This window comes from Phalacrocorax aristotelis, chromosome 3, assembly GCF_949628215.1.
Source record: "Phalacrocorax aristotelis chromosome 3, bGulAri2.1, whole genome shotgun sequence".
In the NCBI taxonomy this organism is placed as follows: domain Eukaryota; kingdom Metazoa; phylum Chordata; class Aves; order Suliformes; family Phalacrocoracidae; genus Phalacrocorax; species Phalacrocorax aristotelis.
Window position 1 is genome coordinate 7,975,186 of NC_134278.1, and position 21,283 is coordinate 7,996,468.

A 21,283-nucleotide genomic window follows, 5' to 3' on the forward strand; every position below is an offset into this window, starting at 1 on the left:
TGCAGGGCAGGGGGTGTTAATAGCTGCCTGCTATGGAGCTCCCTTCCTCATTTTGGCCATGGAGTCAGAACTCAGGTTCAAGACAGGAAAAAAATATAAATTATCTTGCCACATCCTGCTGCTTTCTTTTCATCTCATGTAAGAAAGGACTGGGCATGAAATATGGCATGGTGAAAAGTCCCCCTGGAGAACAAAGCATGGATCTACTTGTCTAACAAAGTCGATAAGCTACTAGTTAGGGAGGAGGCATGCACAGGTAAGCCATTATGTTGATAGATCTTAGGTTCAGCTCCTATGACACAAACCCTTGTGTAAGTGTTGTCTCCATGTGTAAAATGAGACTAATACTTTCTCCCAAAGTCTGCCTGGCCTTGCCTATGTAACCACTAAATTACTCATGGCAGGAACTGCTTCTTAATAAGTGAGTGCACTGCACAACAGGACAGTCTTTGCTGAGGCCTGTAGGCATGGCAACATTGCTAAATCATTAGCGCACTTCCCAGCAATTAAATGCACATTTGATGCCCAATGGGCTACAAACACCCCTGAGTGGCTGTTACTGTTATGCTATTTCAGCAGCAGCTCACAAACCCCAATTGTACCACGGGACCCCATCCCAGAGGTCGCATATATTTGCATCTTTGGTGGCTTTCACAAAATTGTGCGCTTTTTTCCCCTTTCTGTCCCGCTCTTCCAGTTCTCTTTTCATGATCAGGAACAAGGATTTTCGAAATCCCAGAGAACTTCCTGTTTTCTTCACTTTGAAGTAGAGAAAGAGAAGAGAGGGCAGCTAGAAAACAGAAGGGCTGTAGTACACACACAGCAGAGAAACAAGCATGTGCTTGCAGAAAGACACGAGCTGTGAATTATTCTATAAGCAGTGCAAGGGAATGGCATTGTCTTCATACATTTTCAAAAGGGAAGGGCAAATATATATGTGATCCATGCAAATATATCTTAATTGGTCATGGTGTCAAACGGTCCCTTTAAATTTAATGTAATGAGCGTTTCACTCTGCTGTCAGCAATCTCCAGTAGCCTCCAGGCACTAATGAGTTAGCATCAAGGTGTCAATGCTTTTGGCATTAACCTCAATTAGGAGGAGTTAGAGTGATCACTGAATGAAGGGTCAGCCATTCATTGCCGAGACATTCCTCTGGCTATAGCCTGCATTCTCCTACATGAAAGGAGCTGGCAGACTGGCTGCCTACTGCCTTCTCAGTAAAGACGACTCATACGTGGCAACATTACTGTTAAGTACTATATTTGAAACCTGTGCAGGTCTTGACAGGCATGGAGAATCAACAGTAACCCTATTTAATGAGGGCAATCAATGAGGTTCCCAGGTAAAAAAGTAGCTTGTGACAATAAAATGATAAATATCTACCTTTTATTCATGGCCAGAACTTTTAAAAGAACACTGGTAAGGGAGACAGTATGACAAAAAAAAGTCTGGACAGCAGGGTTATGCTTACAGAAAATAAATCACTACATAGATAACCCATGTAACTTTAATTCTGCTCAATTTAGCTCTCTCTAGACTTCCTGAAAGTTTTCCTATAGATAAATTATGTTCAGATGTCATCTTGCACAATCATTCTCATGTAGATCGGCTTTTCTGGGGTGCAATCATGGATGGATCACAACTGCTTTCAAGGCTGTGTCCTCACTATTCAAGCAAGGAGGTCTCAGGACAGCCACCCCTAGCCTGAAACCAGTTCTCCAGTTTGTAGATTGCTGTTCAAGCCCAAGGACATGTGCATATTTATGCCAGAGGAAAACATTCAATGAGCAAATCTGTTTAGAAACCTCAAAGGTTTGTCAGCCACCATAAAATCTTGGTTACGTTACAGTTTAGCATTACAGTTATTACAATGGAAACTCTGGATCCATTTTAAAATATTTCTTAAATTTCTAAAATATATGGATAATACCAGAATGAAAAAAAGCCCCACCAGCCTCCTTCCCATCCTTGCCATCACCCACTCCACTACAACAGTCAACCACCCATCCCTGCATCCATCTATGACTGTAACTCCACCCGCCCCTAGTCAGGAGCAGCATGGACCCTGAGCAAAATGACCTGCAGCAGCCCTTGCACTCAACGGGAACCTCACAGCAAGCCCCCGATCCGCTCCCCTGTGACTTTTAGACCATGGTTCTTATCAGCTGAAACAAAACAAAACAAAAAATAGAGATAAAAGGTATAAAGAATTCAGGTGCACACACCTTGTGAACAGCAGGGGTCAGGGGTTGCAGAGTACTTTAGCTAACTCTTTGTGGGACTCTTCATTTTTTCCATAGTAGAAGCTCCATGTTTCCCAGCTATGGCAGAGAGGGAGGACCACAGCAGCAGGCTTGCAAAGCTTGCCGAATTGTAAGGCAGCACTTGTCTTACAGCTCATTCTGCCCAGGATCATTGTAACAGTTGTTCTTTGAACTCCCTCTCTGCTTCCTCCAGCTCATTCTTCCTTCCTCCCCATCCCCCAGGCAATGATTTTTATCTCCAGGTCTCCACTTCTTCTGTGCAAGAATCAAAGGGCTTTCAAGCCTTTCCCTTGAGGTGACAGCATTACCTTCTCCTCTCCACCTGAGATGCAGAGCTCTGCTTCCTTAGAATATTTATTTACCCTATTCTGTGTCAGACACAGGCTCACTCTGCCCTCGTAATGAAGAGTTGATCTGTCTGGGCCAGCCACGCCAGACATGTTTGGACTCTTCTGGATGTGTGATTCAGATTAAGCTACAGTGAGTTGTACAGTAAGCAAAGACAGACAGGAGCAGCACAATGACAGCCTCCAATTACCTAATTTACCAAGCTTCATCTTAAAACTAATCAGGCTGTTTGTGCCATGTCACTCACATTTCACATTCTTGTGCAGTCATTAACATTAAACCTAAACAGTTCCTTCCCTCTATAGCATATTGGTCCTTGATGCAAGATGGCAGAGCTACTATAGTCTCTGTTATTAGCAGGAACCTCCAAGCCCATTAGTAAAGCATGTGCCCCACTCACTTTAGCACTGGTCAGCGAAAGAGATGGCATCTTGCCTTTGCCCCCAGGTAATCTATGATCTCCAACAGATCTGTGTCATGAGTCCAAATTACATAAGTCTTGCTGACTGAGGGGCTTCCTTCTTTGCTTCTCTGTGAGATTCAGAAAACAGCATCCACAAAAATTGTTAAGAGAACATCACCAAAGGTAAGAAAGTCACAGCCTCAGAAGCTGGAAAATGTCAGCCTAAAGTTTTGTGCTTACGCATCACGGTGCATCACGCTGCCACATGATTTTCTAACAGGTTCTGTGAAGGATGAGTATTTCTGAAAGTGAGGTCTAAGTTCCTGAAAGGAGAAACAAGCTCCTTGCTTTTCCTTTCCCTGGTTGGAAGTGTGTAAAAGGCTGGAAGGAAGTTTAGGAAGTCCATTCGCTTGCAGGAATAGGCAACAGATGCTTCATCAACAATGAAAATCTACTCTGCCCCCTCTCACATACCAGTCCCCGACAGTCTACAACAAATCTGACCTAGAGAACAAAGGACCAAAAGAATAAAAACCTGAAAGCCAGTCAAAGACGATGGCAAAGCTATCGACCCCATCCTAGCTCCTGGAAACATCAAGGGCACTTATAAAGGTGAAATGTAGAAAGTGGACCTCAATCCCATGCAAATCCAAGTAACAGGAAAAGCCGCCTTCAAAGCCAAGTCTGGAGATCGATATAAGCCTGAGCTGGGGTACAAAACACTGAGCTGCTATGTGAGAACCCTTTCAGCACTAACACTCCTGTCTGGCTGCAGGTAATTCCTCAAGGTTCAGAGGAAGAAATCCCCCTTAAGAACTTAAATAAGCATCATGGTCCTCTCTTGCTTGGATAAATCTATGATAATTGGAGATCCAGTCAAACAGTGGAAGTGGAAATCAATAAATGTAAGGAGAAAATACTGGTATTATCATTATCCTTATGTGGCAGTGATAATTTTGACCAAAAGGACCATTTGCGTAAGAACACAGTGGCTGAAAGCCATTCAGATGTAGATATCTGCACTGTAGAGGTCCTATATGTAGATAACAACATCTCAGCTAAGTACCAGAAGCTCCCTTTGTAGTCAGTACAGGAGAACTGTCACTTCAGATACACAGTTCATCTCTTTCAGGCACCTACTTTAGGATGAGAAGATTTGTGCCTCAAAAGCAGCTGCTTCTCTCCATTACCTGTAAAAGGAATTTTTCTCAGATGGGAACATCTGCACTATAAATCCCTATGGCTTATATGTCTGCACTTGGTCAGATGAATCCCACCTCATGAATTTTTCATTATTACAGCCATCACATGAGGACTGGATGGCTTTTTAAAAAATACACCATAGCTTGAAGAGGAGCATAGGCTCGATACAAAAATTACTGGTCAAACTTCTATTATCTTAGGAAAAGAAGACAGGATTTGGACAGATGTCCCAAACCATCTCTGAACCTGGTGTCTTCATATTGAAAGTAGCCACATAATGGAATTATGTTCTATCATTATTCTGGTTTTTATTTATTTGGTAGGTCAAACTATGTGTCCATTAGTTTTAAATCTACATGTTTGTGAGTTCTGTTTTACGGTATGACACTAGAATCACAGTTAAGCAGACATCATCAAACATTATACATTCAGTTTAACATCCCTAGAGCTAGGTTGCCTAAAATGTTTACTTGCTTGTAAACATCCATTTTATTTCAGCTTTTGAAGAGAGGAAGTCTTCATGAAATAAATCTGTGTCTGTCTTTCTCTAGCAAGACACTGCCTGCATTGTCCACTTCAAAAGGTTCTAAAAGGCTTTTGTTTTTTCCTTGGAAGTCTGGGATTTCTCTTTTTCTATTTTTTTCAGATTTTGGGCATTGTTTTTTATAGCAACAGAAAGCATTTTTGCAGTGATAAAAATAAATTTTCTACATTTGTGATTTCATAAATTTTAAGAGCAAAAGGGGCTATTACATTCATCCAGCCTGGGACATTGATAGATACACTGCACAGGAGCTAACAGACCAGAGTACAGTCCCTTTGAGATGACAGGAGACAATCTGTGCAGCTCTTCAGCCTCCCTCCTCATCACCATCATGAGGCCAACAACCTCAGAGTGCTCTTGTCTAACATAGACCCTACCTGTAGTGCAACTTGACAGAATCTTTATTTAAACACAACATTTTGGAGAAAGCCAGACCGCTTTCCCAAGTACTCAGAGAAAGCAAAGGTCACCCCACCCCCATCACCCCAGAGCATCTCTGCCACATCTCATTGACCCCATTTGGTCTCGCAGCAGTGTCAGACACCGCAAATCAGTAGCTTCTGTCCATGCACCCATGCTTTATCCTTTACCTGCCTGGTTCTCTCATCGGGATGTGAAGCACTTGGCCTCCGGGACTCAGCTTATTGCCTCATAAAGCAGGATGGGAAGATTATTAATGTGGCAGAACTGCAGGATTTTCTAAGCAACTTATGAGTTACCATGGCAGTTCATTAGCCCTCAGCCCAATGACTCCTTTCCATCACACATGAATCAAACAGGAGGCACACACACATCTAAATACATGATAGATATTCACAACAGAAATACATCCAAGGGCACATTTCCTCTATTTTGTCCATTGAATGTCTAACAAAGGCACCAAAAAGTCACCAGTTATCAGGACCGATACCCAACCCACTGAAACACCCCTAGAAACAAGGAAACTCAAAATCCCCATCTGTTATTTTTTTCCTCCTCAGGATGTTTCTGACCGATGCCTGTATTTAAAGAATAGCAAGTACTTAGCAGAGAGTTTACATTTACAGCCTCCACTGACTGCACAGGGAGGCAGGTCTGGCGGTAGGGACAGAAGGCATTCTGGATTGCTCCCTTCTCTTGACTAAGAATAAAGTTTCTCTTTGCACACAGACAAGCTCCTCATCACCACTCAAGGAAGTATTTGAGAAAATATTTAACTTTCATGTATTTATGCATGGTCTTAAAATAAAGCACACACTTCAACACTTCCTTGAATCCAAGTGGCATTACACGTGTGAAAAAACTGCAACACAATGTTTCGATACATTGCTGAGTTAGGACTTCAACAGAGGCCCAAAAAAAAAATGTAGTGTACTAGAGAGGAAAGAGATCTAGAGAACTAAAGGGAGTCAGTGAAGGTAATAAGTGGACAATTAAGAAAAAGGTCAGGAATACAGTAACTTTCATCATTAAATACAAAACCACAGAAGTAATGACACTAACAAGCTACCCACAGATACTACAAATACAGTGCTTTATAGCAAAGAAAGACAGAGAGGCAGGGAGACCAGGGGGAGGGGGAGAGGGACAGAAAGAAAGGGAGAAAGACTTTGTTGCACTATTTTTCTCAGCTGCACTAATACTCTCTTATTTGCTGTTATCCTCTAAGAGTTTTTGGGGTATTTTAAAGAAAAGGCAGAGCTGAAATTTTTATATCTCCTTCTAGTTACAGCTGCCACACTCAGAAAGCAACCCCAGCACGTGTTACGTGCTTACCCAGAATTAACTTGCCTTTCCCTTTAAAAAAAAATTAATGTATTTATTAATGCAGTAATGGGACCCACCTACTGGAAAATCCCACCTTCCACACCATCCCATTAGCTAAATCTGGCTTTGGGCCAAAATTTAGTATTTCAGCTCCTGCCAAGGTTCAGGTTTGGAATGTTTTTACGTTGGAGGATTTTTCACCTGTTTCCTTGGCTTGGCTAATGGGAGCCTAATGCACACAAGAGAGAGCGATCACGTCAGGCTGCTGGTTACTCACTTGTTTCAATCATCTTTCACATACACACTAACTTGTAGCATTCCTCCCCCCAGCTAAGTGATGCCAATAGGAGCTTAATGCAAGATGCAAAGGGATATAATATGATACAGAGACCAACTGACTTGAGACAATCCCCCCTGGCTGGAATAATTGCAACAAATTATTCAAAAAACTACAGCTGGGCAAAGAGTTAGATTACACCTTTACTAGGTGTAAACTTAGCGTAACTTAAACCAACCAGGTGTAAACCAGATTCATCAACACAATTCTGTATGTCTGGCAGGAATTCTCATGTCCAGTTAAACATGGAGGCTGGAGGAAAGAACCTCCAAGAAATTTGGACATGGCTTAAAGAAACCAAAGCTTCTGCCTCACCCATTTACCTCTCAGAGATCCAGGACAGGGCTCATCTCCTGCCGTCAAGTCAAAGAACAGTCTGTACATGCTGACCTGAGAGACTCTTGCAGATGTTCCTCTGCCAGGACTGGGAGGTAAGTCACCTCACTAGCTGTTCACTAGTTGGCTTTACACAGCCAACACCAGCATTAATGCCTGTCACAAAGCCCACCTCAGCAAAAGGGCTGTGATTTCTCTTAACAACACAAGTTTTCAATTACTATTACCTTTTGTCACCTCATAAATTACTCCCTCAACAGATTTTTTTTTCATTAATTGCTATCAGCAGAAGACATTTTTCTCTTTCCAGCCCTCCCCATGTTTTAGCACCAGGAGCAGAGTTCAGCTGCCCTGTCCCCATAATTACTGAAGCTTCTCATATGCGAAATATCTGAAGGCCCTCCTACCCACACCACCACGTATGCTTGCTCTCACCACCTCTTCTGAAGCAGCACAGTGGGCTGGTAACAGTGATGAAGGAGCGATTGCAGTTTTTGTCACAGGTGAGACCAGTGACATGGCCCAAACTTCAGAACCATGGCAGGACACTTCTGCCACACCTTGGCAGCTGGGGAGCAACAGAGAAGAACAGACGAACTGCACTGCTTGACCTCAGAGAGTGATGAAGTCACCCATTTGACCCAGCAATGAGAAAGGCTGAAGTGATGCTCAGAGATACCCATTTCGTACATCCATCACATTTCCCAAGCTATGCCAGGGTTACCCTGTGTCTTTCACTGCTCTCTAGTGAATACCAGCAAAGCCACATCCTACATTCCAGGGATCAAGTGTTTCCAACTACAAGAGGTGGGGAACAGGGATATGTATGTAGATACAGGTCATGTTCACCAGTCAAATCCTGTCCTCTTTGTCTCCCACAAGTTTTGTGAAAGCAGGAGCACATCATACGAGGAGCAACAATACATGCAGCTTTATGGAAACCTGAAACGAAGAGGTATCCAACAGGAGGTTTTCTACACTGCAATTGTTCTCTAAACCATAAGAACATCAAATTGCTTGGGTTTATCATTTCTTTAAAAGAATGCCAGGATTTACTTTGAGCACATGGGACTGAAATCTGATTTCTTGCTTATTTGGTTTTTACATTTTGAAGGGTTTTGCAGTTTGAGGGGAGAAATATGTGTCTCATGATCACAAAATCCAGCTCAGAGACATGTCTGAGATCATGGTTTTGAAAAGGAGCCATGGCCACCTTCAAAGGATGAGGCACATTTCACCCAATAAAAGCAAAACATGCCATTTTGTGCTCTCCAGCATGACTCATTTCCTGATGCAGTTAGGCTATGACTAGGAAAGTTAAGGTCTTAATCTTAAGAGATCATTAATGCCTTTTGTAGTGGACTTTGGGACCAGGACCACAATGCCAGAAGAAGCTTGCGGAGGCCTTTGTAGGAGATACCCTCTTGGAAATATGTCATGGGGCTCTGTTTGGTTTGTCCCTGGATTTTTGAGTTATGAAGCTCCAGTTTTGCTGCATTGCTTTGGTTTCCATCAAATCCCTATGAGGATAAGGTTGTCTCCAGTCTCTTTACAAGAAAAGTGATATAACATCACTTTCCTGGTTAGACAATTCACAGGGTTTTGCATGGATAGCCTTACTACATCATTTCAAACAAAAACGAATAAACCAAGAGAAAAAGAATGCAACCTTCCTGCCATGCCAGCCAAATGAAACAACAGCTAGACAGCAGCTCAGACCCTGATGCTCCTGCATTTCTCTCTCTGCTCTTCAAGGTGCCACAGCAGCTATACAGAACACCACGGTGACTCCATCTCAAATACCATCTATCGGATTCAGCATGCTGCAGTTACACAGAGATTGACCCATAGACCTGTTAATGTCTGAGGACACAGCCAGCACCTCCTCTACTACACGCTCAGCCATCTACTCAGCAGATTCAAAATAGCACCAGAATTTCCTCCTCCAGTTGGACATAGAAAGGAACAGAGAGAGAGAGAAACACTGAGCTCATCCTAGCAACAACTACATAAGCAAAACACTCAAGCAAATATTTTCAAATATATCCGCTACAAATGACCAAAATGCCATCACTGGAAGAACACAGACCTGATATTGTTCCCATACCACAGAGCTCAGAGAGAAACATTTTTTTCTGTGTTGCAAAATAAGATGATTAGTCAAATAGGAGTATGGAGTTTGCTCAACACTATGACTTAAGCTCCCAACTGAGAGCTTTTTTTTTTCAAATAACAATATTTTGTTGGGAAAAGGTTGCAATGTTCACCTGAAGATTTTGGGAGTGATTTTCTATTATGGGTGAGTATGTATTGATGGTTGTCTTATTCTACTGTACAAAATGAAATACAGAACAGAGTAATAAGGATCTTACCAATAACAACTTTGCTGCAGTCTAATGAAAAGGCAAGATGCATTAATTCAGGATGTAAGCATCCACTGAGTGGATTCATTTCACTTCCAGATTTTCCTGCCATGCAGAGGCAGTGTTGAATGGGTTAACAAAACGCCATTTACATGCTTTCTGCTTTTTCTGTCAAGCCAATGGGTAGAAAAAGAGACAGAATTAAACCACTCAGGTGGTCCACAGAGCTTTCCCTTGTTGACCAAAGAAGAATGACCATGAGCCAACTGGAAGTTCAACAACTTTTTATGTGCAATTACAAATCTCGTCATCCTTCCCTCACCACTGTTCATCAAACACGCACCCCAACGAGAGTTAAAGTAAGAGAATGTCATGGCTCACCACAGGTGTAGATGACATTAAGATGCTTTCGGATGCCTGGGTAACAAGGATCTCCAAATTCATAGGTGCTGGCGTATATGCTGCAGCTTCTTTTCCCATGACAGCGCTTGATCATGAGTTGGAGAGCAGTAGCCGACTGACACTCTGAAAGGGAAAAAGGATACTTATTTGTGAATATTTCTCCATTCAATTCAGAAATTGCTTTAAAAAATTTACCAGATGCAGACTGTGAGAGCGCATACATACAAGCCTTGCATAAGTATTAAAAATCTTTGTGTTTACATAGGAAGGTGTATCTGACTCTTAAACACCTCTAATAAATTGTAAATTGATGAAGGGCATTTACCAGAAAGAACAGTGGAGAATCAGAAACCCCCATACATCCAGGGAAAGAAGGCTGCAAATAAAAGATGGCTTGTTTTCAAAGGGAAAAGGCTATCCATAATAAAAAAAAAAAAAATCCTTCTCACATAGCATTTATTCTATAAAGGTCTGAAAGGACTCTGTCAGTATGTTCATTTTAACAGATGGAGAAAGAGAGTCATACAAAAGTAAGAAGACTAACAACAGCAGATCAGTGCGGAGCATGGAAAAAGACTCAGATCTTCAGCATCTCACTCCAATGTATTTATCCAGAAACACCACAAGCTTCCCTATAACCTAAGAGACTGTCACAGGAACAGAAAATATGTTAATGCTACAGTTATAATATCCATATGGATTTCCTGTGGGCTTATTTAGCTGTCTAATAATGCAATTGATCACAGTAACATGCAAAGTTATTAGCAAATTCCCACCTCACAGGCATAAGGGAGATGGACATTGCGATCTTGTTCGGGGAAGGGTAAAACTCTGCTTTGATTTGGGTTTGTTGATTTTTCCCAAGTTTTGCTTGTGTGGGTTGACCCTGGCTTGATGCCAGGTACCCATCAAAGCTGCTCTGTCACTCCCCCTCCTCAGCTGGACAAGGGAGAGAAAAATGTAACGAAAGACCCCTGGTTCAAGATGGGGACAGGGAGAGATCACTCACCAGTTACTGTCATGGGCAAAACAGACTTGACTCTGGGAAATTAATTTAATTTATTACCAAACAAATCAGAGTAAGGTAATGAGAAATAAAAACCAAATCTTAAAACACCTTCCCCGCCAAGCCTCCCTTCTTCCCAGGCTCAACTTCACTCCCAATTTCTCTACCTCCTCCCCACCAGCAGTGCACGAGGACGGGGAATGAGGGTTGGGGTCAGTCCATCACACACTGTCTCTGCCGCTCCTTCCTCTTGTGTGAGGACTCCTCACACTCTTTCCCTGCCCCAGTTCGCCATGAACTTCTCCATCGTGAGTCCTTCCCACGGGCTGAAGTTCTTCACAAACTGCTCCAGCGTGGGTCCCTTCCATGGGGTGCAGCCCTTCAGGAACAGGCTGCTCCAGCGTGGGTCCCCCTTGGCGTCACAAGCCCTGCCAGCAAACCTGCTCCAGCATGGGCTCCTCTCTCCATGGGGCCACAGGTCCTGCCAGGAGCCTGCTCCAGCACAGGCTTCCCATGGGGTCACAGCCTCCTCCAGGCACATCCACGTGCTCTGGCGTGGGGTCCCTCATGGGCTGCAGGGGAATCTCTGCTCCAGCACCTGGAGCACCTCCTCTCCCTCCTTCTTCATTGACATTGGTGTATGCAGAGTTGTTCCTCTCACATATTCTCACTCCTTTCTCCTCCAGTTACTGTTCCACTGCAGGGTCTTTTTCCCCCCTTCTTAAATATGTTATCACAGAGGCGCTTTGGCCATCGCTGGCTCAGCCTTGGCCAGTGGTGGGTCCATCTTGGAACCGTCTGGCATTGGCTTTATAGTACGTAGGGGAAGCTTCTGGCAGCTTCTCACAGAAGCCACTCCTGCAGCCTTCCCCACTACCAAAACCTTGCCATGCAAACCCCATACAGCTTGTTTCATTTTGAAGTGAAGAAATAGGGAGAGTTTGGGTAGGCTTTTTTAGCCTTTGTTGTCTCAAGTCACCATCTATCTCTGGACCCCTTCTGCAGACAGAGGTGATGAGTGTCTCTGTCTGCTCTTAGAACATGTTGTATTTCTAAGACTAATGAGGGTTACTCTGAGGTCAAATAATTATAGTGTTACCATCCCCCATCTAAGTAGAAATATTCTGTTAAGTGTGTTTAGTCCATGCAAGTAGAAATGTTTGTAGTATCAGTAAATATTTTCCCACATATTATTTTCTATCAGATGGTTGGTGCCTTATTTCTCACCTAAGGTGAAAATGATTTGTACAGACAAGCTCTTGAACTTTTAGGTGCTAGACTGATAGTTTGCTTTCACTGTCTAGACAGGGCCAAGCACAAAGGGAAGCTGACAAGAAGACATTTCTTCAACATTAAGCTGTGGCTAAAAACAACAGGAAAGCTACAGAGAAAGGAATACAAACCCCTTTTGGCCGCTAATCAGGAGACAGGGAAAGGGAAAATGAACCCCAAAAGGTACTGAATGCTAGAACCAGCACAACAATAAAAACCGTGAGAGACACGGGAAAGCCACAGAAAACTAAGCCCAGAGGGCAACATGTCTTTTTTCCTCAAATCAAAGGCAGCATTTTATTTCACACACTGCAAATGACAAAAGAACAGGGCCCCATGTGAGCACTTTCATACTGAACCACCCAAACTTCCTTAGGGGATTTTCGATCCAACGAGTGTCAGAGGTTCCAGTGGAAACATCTGGCAAGCAGCAATCCTGCTTTATTGTCTTTTTGTCAAATGTCCAGTTAGAGAAACTCATCAAATCTAAGCATTGCCCAGGATTTTATGGAGGGCGCCTATTCTTTTTATTTGTTATTTTTCTCACACAAAACAGACAGCATCCCACGGCTGCACAGTGGCCTCACCCCTGGCACAGAAGCACACTACCTATGCGGGGGGGTGGGGAATTACCCATTACTTGTCCTGTGAGAAGATGACAAGTCTTTTGCATACGTTGTCACCAGATATGGTCAGCCTTTGGGATCCTCCTTTTGTAGGAATGAGCAGTTACAAACTACAGACTCTGCCCTCCACCTGAGGCCAACTGTGGTGGAACAACCCAGTCCATGATTTTAAACTCTCTTAGGCTCCGAAACAGAGTGGTGATACCCAGTCCCCGTCATATAACCAACCTCAAACCATCTTCTGTACTGCCTAGGAGAGTGTTAGCTGGGCCAAGGGAATGAACCATGCCACAGTTTAACAGTACAGAAGATCTATTTCTGTTATCTGTGCCCAGGCCCTGGTACTGCTAGTTTACCAACACACACGTAGCCCCAGATACCCAGCGCCTTCCGGCATAGACCAGGCCTCCACATTCACAAATATTCATAAGTATCCGTAGTGAAATTCTCAACTCTCCAATTTCCAGGCTGCTCCAGCTCAATCTGCACTAGCCAAAATGAGCAGAAAAGCAGAAGAGATTCAATATGCTTCAATTACAGATGGGCATGAAATCCCCTAGCATAGAATGTAAGGCACCAGATTTTAAAAACCTCTTTTACATGGACTTTGTGCAAACCTTAATATTGAAAATATATCCAGGAGAAAAGTCACCTGTTGGGACTGCAGCACATAGCCCATACAATAATTTAGTAGGAAGCAATATCTGAAGCCTATTCAGTCCAACCTCCGGCTCAAAGCACAGCCAGCTTTGATGTTACATCAGGTTGTTCGGGAATTTGCCCAGGCAAGTTTTGAAAATCTCCACATATAAATATTCCCCAAAATCCTTGGGCACCTGTTCCAGGACTAAACCACTCTCCAGGTGAAATTTTTTTTCCTTCTGTCTAATTCCATTGCTGCAACTTGTGTTCGTTGCTTCTGGTGTTCGTTTGGTTTGTTTCTATGCATCTCCAAGAAGAGTCTTCTGTAGAGCCACCTATTAGGGAGTAGAAAACAGCAATACGATCCCACCCTGAGCTTTCTCTTCTTGACACTGGACAAACCTGGGTCCCTCAGCATTTCCTCATATGCTGTGTGCTCCAGCCCCCTGACCAGCTTGGTGGCCCTTCACCGGATTTGCTCCAGTTTTTCAATGTATCTCTTTACCTGGGGAGCCCCAAACTGGACACTCCAGTACTCCAGTTAAGTGGAGTACTGGAATGCCAAATAAAGCGGATAAACCCTCCCCTTGATGCGCTTATGATATTCTTACTAGTAAAGTCCAGTATCTACTTAGGCTCCATGGCCACAAGATCACACTGCTGACTGACATTCAACTTCTTGTCCCCTGAGACCCATTGGTCCTTTTTCTGCAGAGCTGCTTTCTAGCCAGGTGGCCCCTAGCCTGTGCTGTTGCAGAGGGTTATTCAGGTGCAGAACTTTGTGCTTGCTTTTGTTGAACTTCACAAGGATTCATAAGGTTTCACCAGCTCACTGAGGTTCCTCGAGGTCCCTACCCCCTGCTGTCACAACAGTCCTATCCAGTTTGGTACCACCTACAAACTCCGTCCCATTATCCAGGTCATTACTGAAGATGTTAGGCAATATTGATCTCTGACTGCTGTTAAGTGGCTGCCAGTTTGACTTCAACATAGCATTGTGGAGGTTTCTTGTAGTACTCAATTTCCTTGGCTCTTGTAGCAAACAGCCACAATTTAGGCAAGCCTTTACTGTTGCCACTGACCTCCAAACCCTAATGAGCACCAAATTCTGGTGAATGCAGGAGTGGCAGAAAGTCCTCTGAGGTACCCATGTTACAAGATCCAGCTAACCTCTACCGACAACACCAGGCTCCCACATGGTAAATCCAATTACTCTTCTCATTTTTCCCATGGTAAGGACTGAGCTATTCTCTTGGAATCAGTCATATTCTTCCAGCCGTGAAAAAAAGACATGGACTCTATGGACAACATTTGACAAAGTATTCACTTCAAAGACCTCCCTTTGGTCACAACAGGGAATTTTCCCTGTTTTTCCCTCCACACAATTTCTAAGCACAAACACCTTGTGCATTCCCATAAATGCCAGGGCAAGCAGCCAGCAGTACTTTGAGGGAGGACTACACTGATACTGAAATTAGCTTGGTCTCCCCTCTGGTTTTTTTTTTTTTATCTGTCAATGTGTTCATCCTCCACATAACACATTGAAGTGAAAAATGTAAGAGCAGCAATCAAAACCTCTAAATGGGACCATCTCTCTTATACACTTCAAAGGATTTGTGCTAAGGAGGTCATTTAGCTGGATGCCAAAATCTCATATTCAGCATCTTTATTCCCTCACTAACTGGCACTGAAGATGTCAATAATACATCAGAGAGATGGCTGAGTGATAGATGAGGCTACATCACAGTCATCACCACGTCATTCAGAGCTTGATAAGTGACAACACGGTATTTTCCTTTATCCCCATGTCTCAGGAGTATAAAACTACTCAACATCACTCCTGTTGGCTGTCATGAAGTGTGTGTAGGTAATTTAACTTCCAAAAGTAAAGAAGTCCTTAGGGAGCTGGGTTGAAGTTAGATCTCCAAGTACATTAGTACCTCTTCAGGAGGTGATTCCAGCTCAGAAATCTTCACCTCCAGGTGCCCAGAGCCCAGAGAAGCAAGAAAGAAAGCCTCTCTTTACCCATAAACCATGCAGTTAGCCTCTGCAAAAGACACAGGGAAACCAAGTCCAGCGATGCAGTAAAGCAGAATTGGTCTATGGTCCCCTTCAGCTGTCCAAATTCATGTTTTCCAGGTCTTCAGAAGTGGGAGACAAGATGTGGCACTCTTATTGCACTACATGGCATGCTCATTCAGGCCAACATCTCCTTTCTTTTGCTGCATGTTTGCTTGCTAAATGCAAGCTGCAGATGTCATATGAGTTACCATCCTGACATCAGTGACAAACAAGTGATCCCATGTGTCAGAGATATGGGAAGGACACTCACAAATGCCAACACTGTATCACAAAGTCTGAGGTAAGTACTGCTAAGCAGAGCCAGGCCCCTGCCAAGAACCTTTTAAAGCCCACAAAGCTCAAATCCCACAGCAGAGCAATAAAAATCGCTTTAAGACCTCACAGATGATAGACAGCCCACTTACACAGGTTGGGCCAGAGTTACCCTCAGCTTTCATTAGTCTTGGATTGCTTCAGTACACTGCCAAAGAGCAAATACAAATCCTGGTTATGGTGAAACTTCCACATGTGAAAGTGTTTAAAGCTATCAGCTGTACTTTTTGGAATATGGTATTTTAAACTAAAGTTTGGGTTTAGGGGAGAGTTGGATCAGCTCGCTTTATCCTCTTTACTCCTGGCCCCACTTTCAGAAGCTGCACGTCCCTCCAGCCTTGCTCCTGGTACAAGGTGAATTCCCTTTCTCAGGATCACCCCACAAATGCAGACTGCTGGCTAGCTTCATTTCACAACTCTTAGTCTAAGCTCCCAGTAGGTAATTCATCTTATCAGTTACATTTAGTATGATAATACTCCCTGATCTACTATCTTTATCAGCCCAACCTCTGACAGGGTAAAACCCCAAATCAGATGGCAACGAAGCCACACTGGAGGATTTTACCAGCTGCAGCTTGCAGACATCATTGGCTTTGAAACTGGAATCAGTCTCAGTGATGTAATGTCCATATCATCAAGCTCACCACAATGAATGGGTTTTAGTCAGTTTAAGGCTGCTTCCCAGCATGACTCTTTCTTTATTACCTCTTCCTGGTAAAAAAAGAGAAATTGGAGCCAATACCTATTAATCACATCCTTTACTTTGGTTACTCACTGTTACTTGTTTTTCTCCAATAAGGGTGACACATCCAAATCTGAAATCCAAGCCATACATTGCTGCTTTTCATTGCAAAACCTATCTGGGTTCAAAAGAATGCTTCCAAACAGCTTAATTTTTGCATTATGGTAACTCAGATGCTCTGGTGGAGATCGGAGCCTCTTCCAAGGCAGCAGTCATCACAGATGGATCCACAAACAGATTCAGACACCTGATTTTGAGATGGGTGACTAATCCCACAGAGAAGCTGGGCATATGCCAGATGCTCGAGAACATCTGTGCATCTGTTAACCTCATGATCAGACTCACCTGCCGCATCCATGTTGAGCTTGCAAAGGCAGGTTCTCGCACCGAGGCAGGCTGTCCAGAGCAAGACAGCAGGGCACGGAGCACACCCCAATACCAACACGTGTGCACTTTAAAAAGAAGAAAAACAGAGCCCAAGAAGAAAACTCCACCCACTCGTCAGAGGACTCTCTCTCTGAGTCCATGATTTTAGCAAAAAAAATCGGAGCACTCATTCTATTTTTTCAACCAACAAAGTATAAGACCTTGAAATATCAAAAGGACCAAATGATTGGCTGTAATTAAAGGCTTCAGAAAAAGAATCACTGCCTAAAATAGTACTTCCAGCAGTACACATGAGGTAAGTGATTAGGAACTGGAACAGGGCTAGTGGTGCCTGATCAAGAGACGAATTGTGTGGTACACTTTGGCTAAGTGTAAAGGCATCAGGAACAGACCTACATCTCAAACTAAAACAGCAGAATCTTAGCTTTCCTTGCTATCTTTCAAGAAGCAGGTGAAAGGAACAACCTAAGATAAATATTCCCTTGAGGGAAGTCATTTACAAACAGCTGACAGCTCTAGGAGGAAACTCTTCCCAAGCAGAGGACAGGATTTTTGCCCGAGACATGCAGCATGATTTCTTGCTCAAGAATAAAACAGGGAAAGTTACTTGCTGAGAGCTATGAAGCAGAGAGGACAGAATGAAAGATGGAAGATGCAGGAGTCAATTAACTAAGAGGAGAGAAATTTAGTTCCTGCAAAGAAAGCCGACAGATGCCTGAATCAGCGCTGTGGTTATCTACTCATCTGCCAAAAGAGAGAGCAAACTTTGATGGAATGGCAAAAATGACATAAGCGGGAAGACAGTAACTCCAACCTTGCAGGTGAGGCAGCTGCCTAAATTCCTTCATGTTTTACCTAGGAAAGTGCCTCGTTCTGCAAGAGAATCTCTTCATAAATAGGAGGGAATTTCTCCTTCTGCTTTTGGATAGTTTCTCATTTATTTTAAATATGGTCCGTTAGCTGTGGTTGATACAAAGTTCAGCTCCTTCATAAAGCGACGGCGGCTGGAGGTGCCTAAGCCTCTGCTTCAGCCACAAATTAGCCAAAATTAGCTATCCTAGACGCCTGTGAAGGATGTCTTCATAAAGTATTGATGAGCCAGTCTGCACCACACGCAGTATATCAGATCCCAGGCATTTTCAGCTTAGCCCATGCCCATTAAGTTTGATGTTCTCTTTAAAAGCCAGTGCAGAAGACTGTTAATAAAAATTGGCTCTGTCCACTTTCTCTACAGAAAGCAGCCTGGGAAGGTAATTTCTTTATTAGTGTAGCGCTGTCACATAGTTCCAGATGGGGGCAACAGAAATACACTGGATTTCTCTTCCTTGCCATGGCACACAAGCCTCTATAGAGGACACAAGAAGTGAGTTGGGTTTAGAACCACAGGGAGTGTGGAAGACAAGAGGAAGAAAACAAACTACAGATACGCAGCCCTTAAGACCAGCCAGTGTGAAGACCAACCAATGAAAACAAAAGGCTACCCTTAAACAAGAAAAGATGCAGAAGCAGATGTGTAAAGAGGAAAGCTCAGGAGCAGAGGCACGAAACAATTAAAAGGCTGCTAGTTTAAACATCAGAACAGATGGGCTTTAGAAAACCTGCACAGTCAATCTGTTCCAAGCACAAGAAAACTGTCTTCAAGTAGGGAAATAAAATAAATTAATTTATTAGAAGAGATTGTTCAAAGCACTTCTGAGCCGTAAGCACAGGTTCAGGAGAATTTTTGCTTCATAAGCCGCTGGGCTGTGGAAAACAGTTTGCAGTCAGGACTGCTGGGGAAGTATCACTGGGGCTTTGGCCCATGCGTTAGCTTTGGTTTCCCAGGTCCCTGCTCCCCAGCTGTGGTACGAGCACTACCTGATGCTGTGCAGAACAGAGTCAGAGGGATGCTCCAACATCTCACGGTCAACGTTGAGGCCAAGAAGAGTCTACCTCCCCCACAACAGCATCAGTCCCAGCATGCTGTTTCTTTTTCTTGAGCTTTTCTGTTTGAGGGACTTTCTATTTGGATTTTGCTTTGGCAGTGCCGAGTACTTTGGTATCATGTTGAGCTGGGTTTCTGATAGAAATTGCCATCATCATTATTACAAATAGCAGCAGGGAACTTTGCATTGGTGCAGCTGGACACAGCATGGTTTGCACAGTGTCACTGAAAACAGCTGGCTAAAAAAGAAATCTACATCCAAACATTAAAAAGATCTGCAGAGAAGGCCAGCTTTACATTAAAAAGTAGATTTTAATGAAAGAGAGAGAAAAATTACTCACCACACACTTCATAAAACTTTGGAAACTTCAGCAGTAGGCCAGAAAAGGAAAAATGATCTTAAAAGAGAAACTAGTCATATCTAGACACTGCCACTGGAGGATCGATCGCAGGTTTAATTACAAATGCTATCATTACATTTAGAGACGCTTGGCTTATTAACATGAGCTCAAATCATCTAATCACCTTTGTATCTGGAAGCAGACTTCACATAAAACATAGGAGGCTCCAGCTTTGCAGGGACTGACTCAGAGTGTGTAAAGTTAAGCAAATTAATAATAATTTGCAGGTTTGGGGGCTCAAGTGAGAATCTGAGGCAGCTTCAAACTTGGCTTCAAGAAGTCTCAGAACAAAGCAGTTTCAGTCTGGCAATGACAGTAAAATTTTATTATTTGATTTGCAGCAGAGGAGCGTTGATTGTAGGCTGGAAGGCATTCAAGATAAAAAGCAAAGCTAACAACTTTTGCTTCGCTCAGTAAAAGATAAGGACGGTGCATCTTTTGCTCTGTGAAGTCCCTGAGTTCATTTGTCCTTCCTATTCATTACAGCCCAATAAAAGTATTTTCTTGGTACAGTTCAAGGAGTGCTAGACCTAGGCTGAAACAAGGTCTGAACTTTTGAAGCTGTGGGACTGGTCCACGTTTTTTAAGAGGCTACCCAGCTGACACAAACTACAAGTCACTTCTTGTCCTTGCTTCCCAAAATAAAGAACGGCGTGCTTGCAAACTCGCAGGTTTCACATTACCTTTGTTTCCCAGCCTCAGCATTCACCATCGTGGTAATTTTGTAATATTCTTGAGTGACATCTGAATTATTTTAAGAGGAGCTTTATCAGTTCTGAACAAGTTACACTGGTTTTCATTCAGAGTAACTCCATAGAAATAAGTTGAGATGCTATAGATTTAAATCTCTTAAATTCTGCCCTTTTATTATTAGGAGTGTATTCTGGATTTGCTTTTAATGAATAATTGGGCAATATGCATCTTTTATAAGATCAGCTACTAAAGAAGTTGATACTACTGATACAAATACCCACTTTACTTCCTCAAATATCATACCAATATCATCACAGGGCCTGCTAGTGTTATTTAAATTACTACTTTCAGAATTTTCATTTACAACCACTGCATGGGGTCATACTCCACTGTAAACAACTTTTTTAAAACCAAGTTGAACCTTGGCTTTGAGAAAGTCCTTGCTCAGAAGTAAAATTGAATGTGTTTTTTCATTTTTTTAAAAAATAGCAATTGTGTGCATATAAAAACAACTTCACATAAATCATTTTTATGACTCTATGGAATCAAACAATAGTTTAAGTTTTCTAGAAACAGCTGTAAAGTGATTTTAATTACCTCCTGGTGTTTTGAGACAAAAAGTAAAACACGCAAACTATCTAAAATTGAAAAACAACTTTCTGAAAGCAGGCTTTGTCCCACTTTAACTTAGCATTCTAAATGGGAATTGCATTTCAATTTAAATTTAATAAGGTGTTATATGTGAATTAAACAGCAACTGATATTTATTTAGCCTTCAAACTTGGATCCTTGTGGGTTTTACTACATACAAACAGATTGGCCTCTAGAAACATGTTCTTAATCATGAGCTACACACATAATAAAGTAGTTTCTGCACTGAACATAAATCAAACATACAGAGACTCGCACCTACAGGCAGGCGGGCTCTGGAAGCCTGGTGCACACATTAGAGAGGAAAGACCCGGTCTGACTCTCTCCCACGTCTGCTGCTCATCCCACAAACCCAGCCTTGCAGCTGTTTCAAAGGCCATCATCTCCCATATGGAGAAATCAGGATGTAGCATTTCAGCCACAAGCACTCGGATGTGCTGAAGGACGGCCGTGCTGCATGGCATTATCTGATCAGCACAGATTTCAGTGGATACCCCATCTCCTCCTGCTGCCCCGGTCCCCCGCTGCGTCTTCCATCAGTGCCAGAGGTTACTACCCCTCATAGCTCCAGCTCCACAGTTTGGAGGAATTTTATT

At 42.9% G+C, this 21,283-nt stretch overlaps 1 protein-coding gene across 2 annotated transcripts in view; it reads right to left on the reverse strand.

Annotated features, from left to right (window-relative positions):
• LOC142054297 (protein eva-1 homolog C-like) overlaps positions 1 to 21,283 on the reverse strand; it is a 232,709-nt gene that overhangs the window by 97,663 nt on the left and 113,763 nt on the right. For both annotated transcript variants that reach the window (XM_075086676.1, XM_075086677.1), the window contains one exon: positions 9,929 to 10,072. In XM_075086676.1, the coding sequence (XP_074942777.1) occupies positions 9,929 to 10,072 (144 nt within the window). The remainder of the gene's footprint in view (positions 1 to 9,928; positions 10,073 to 21,283) is intronic.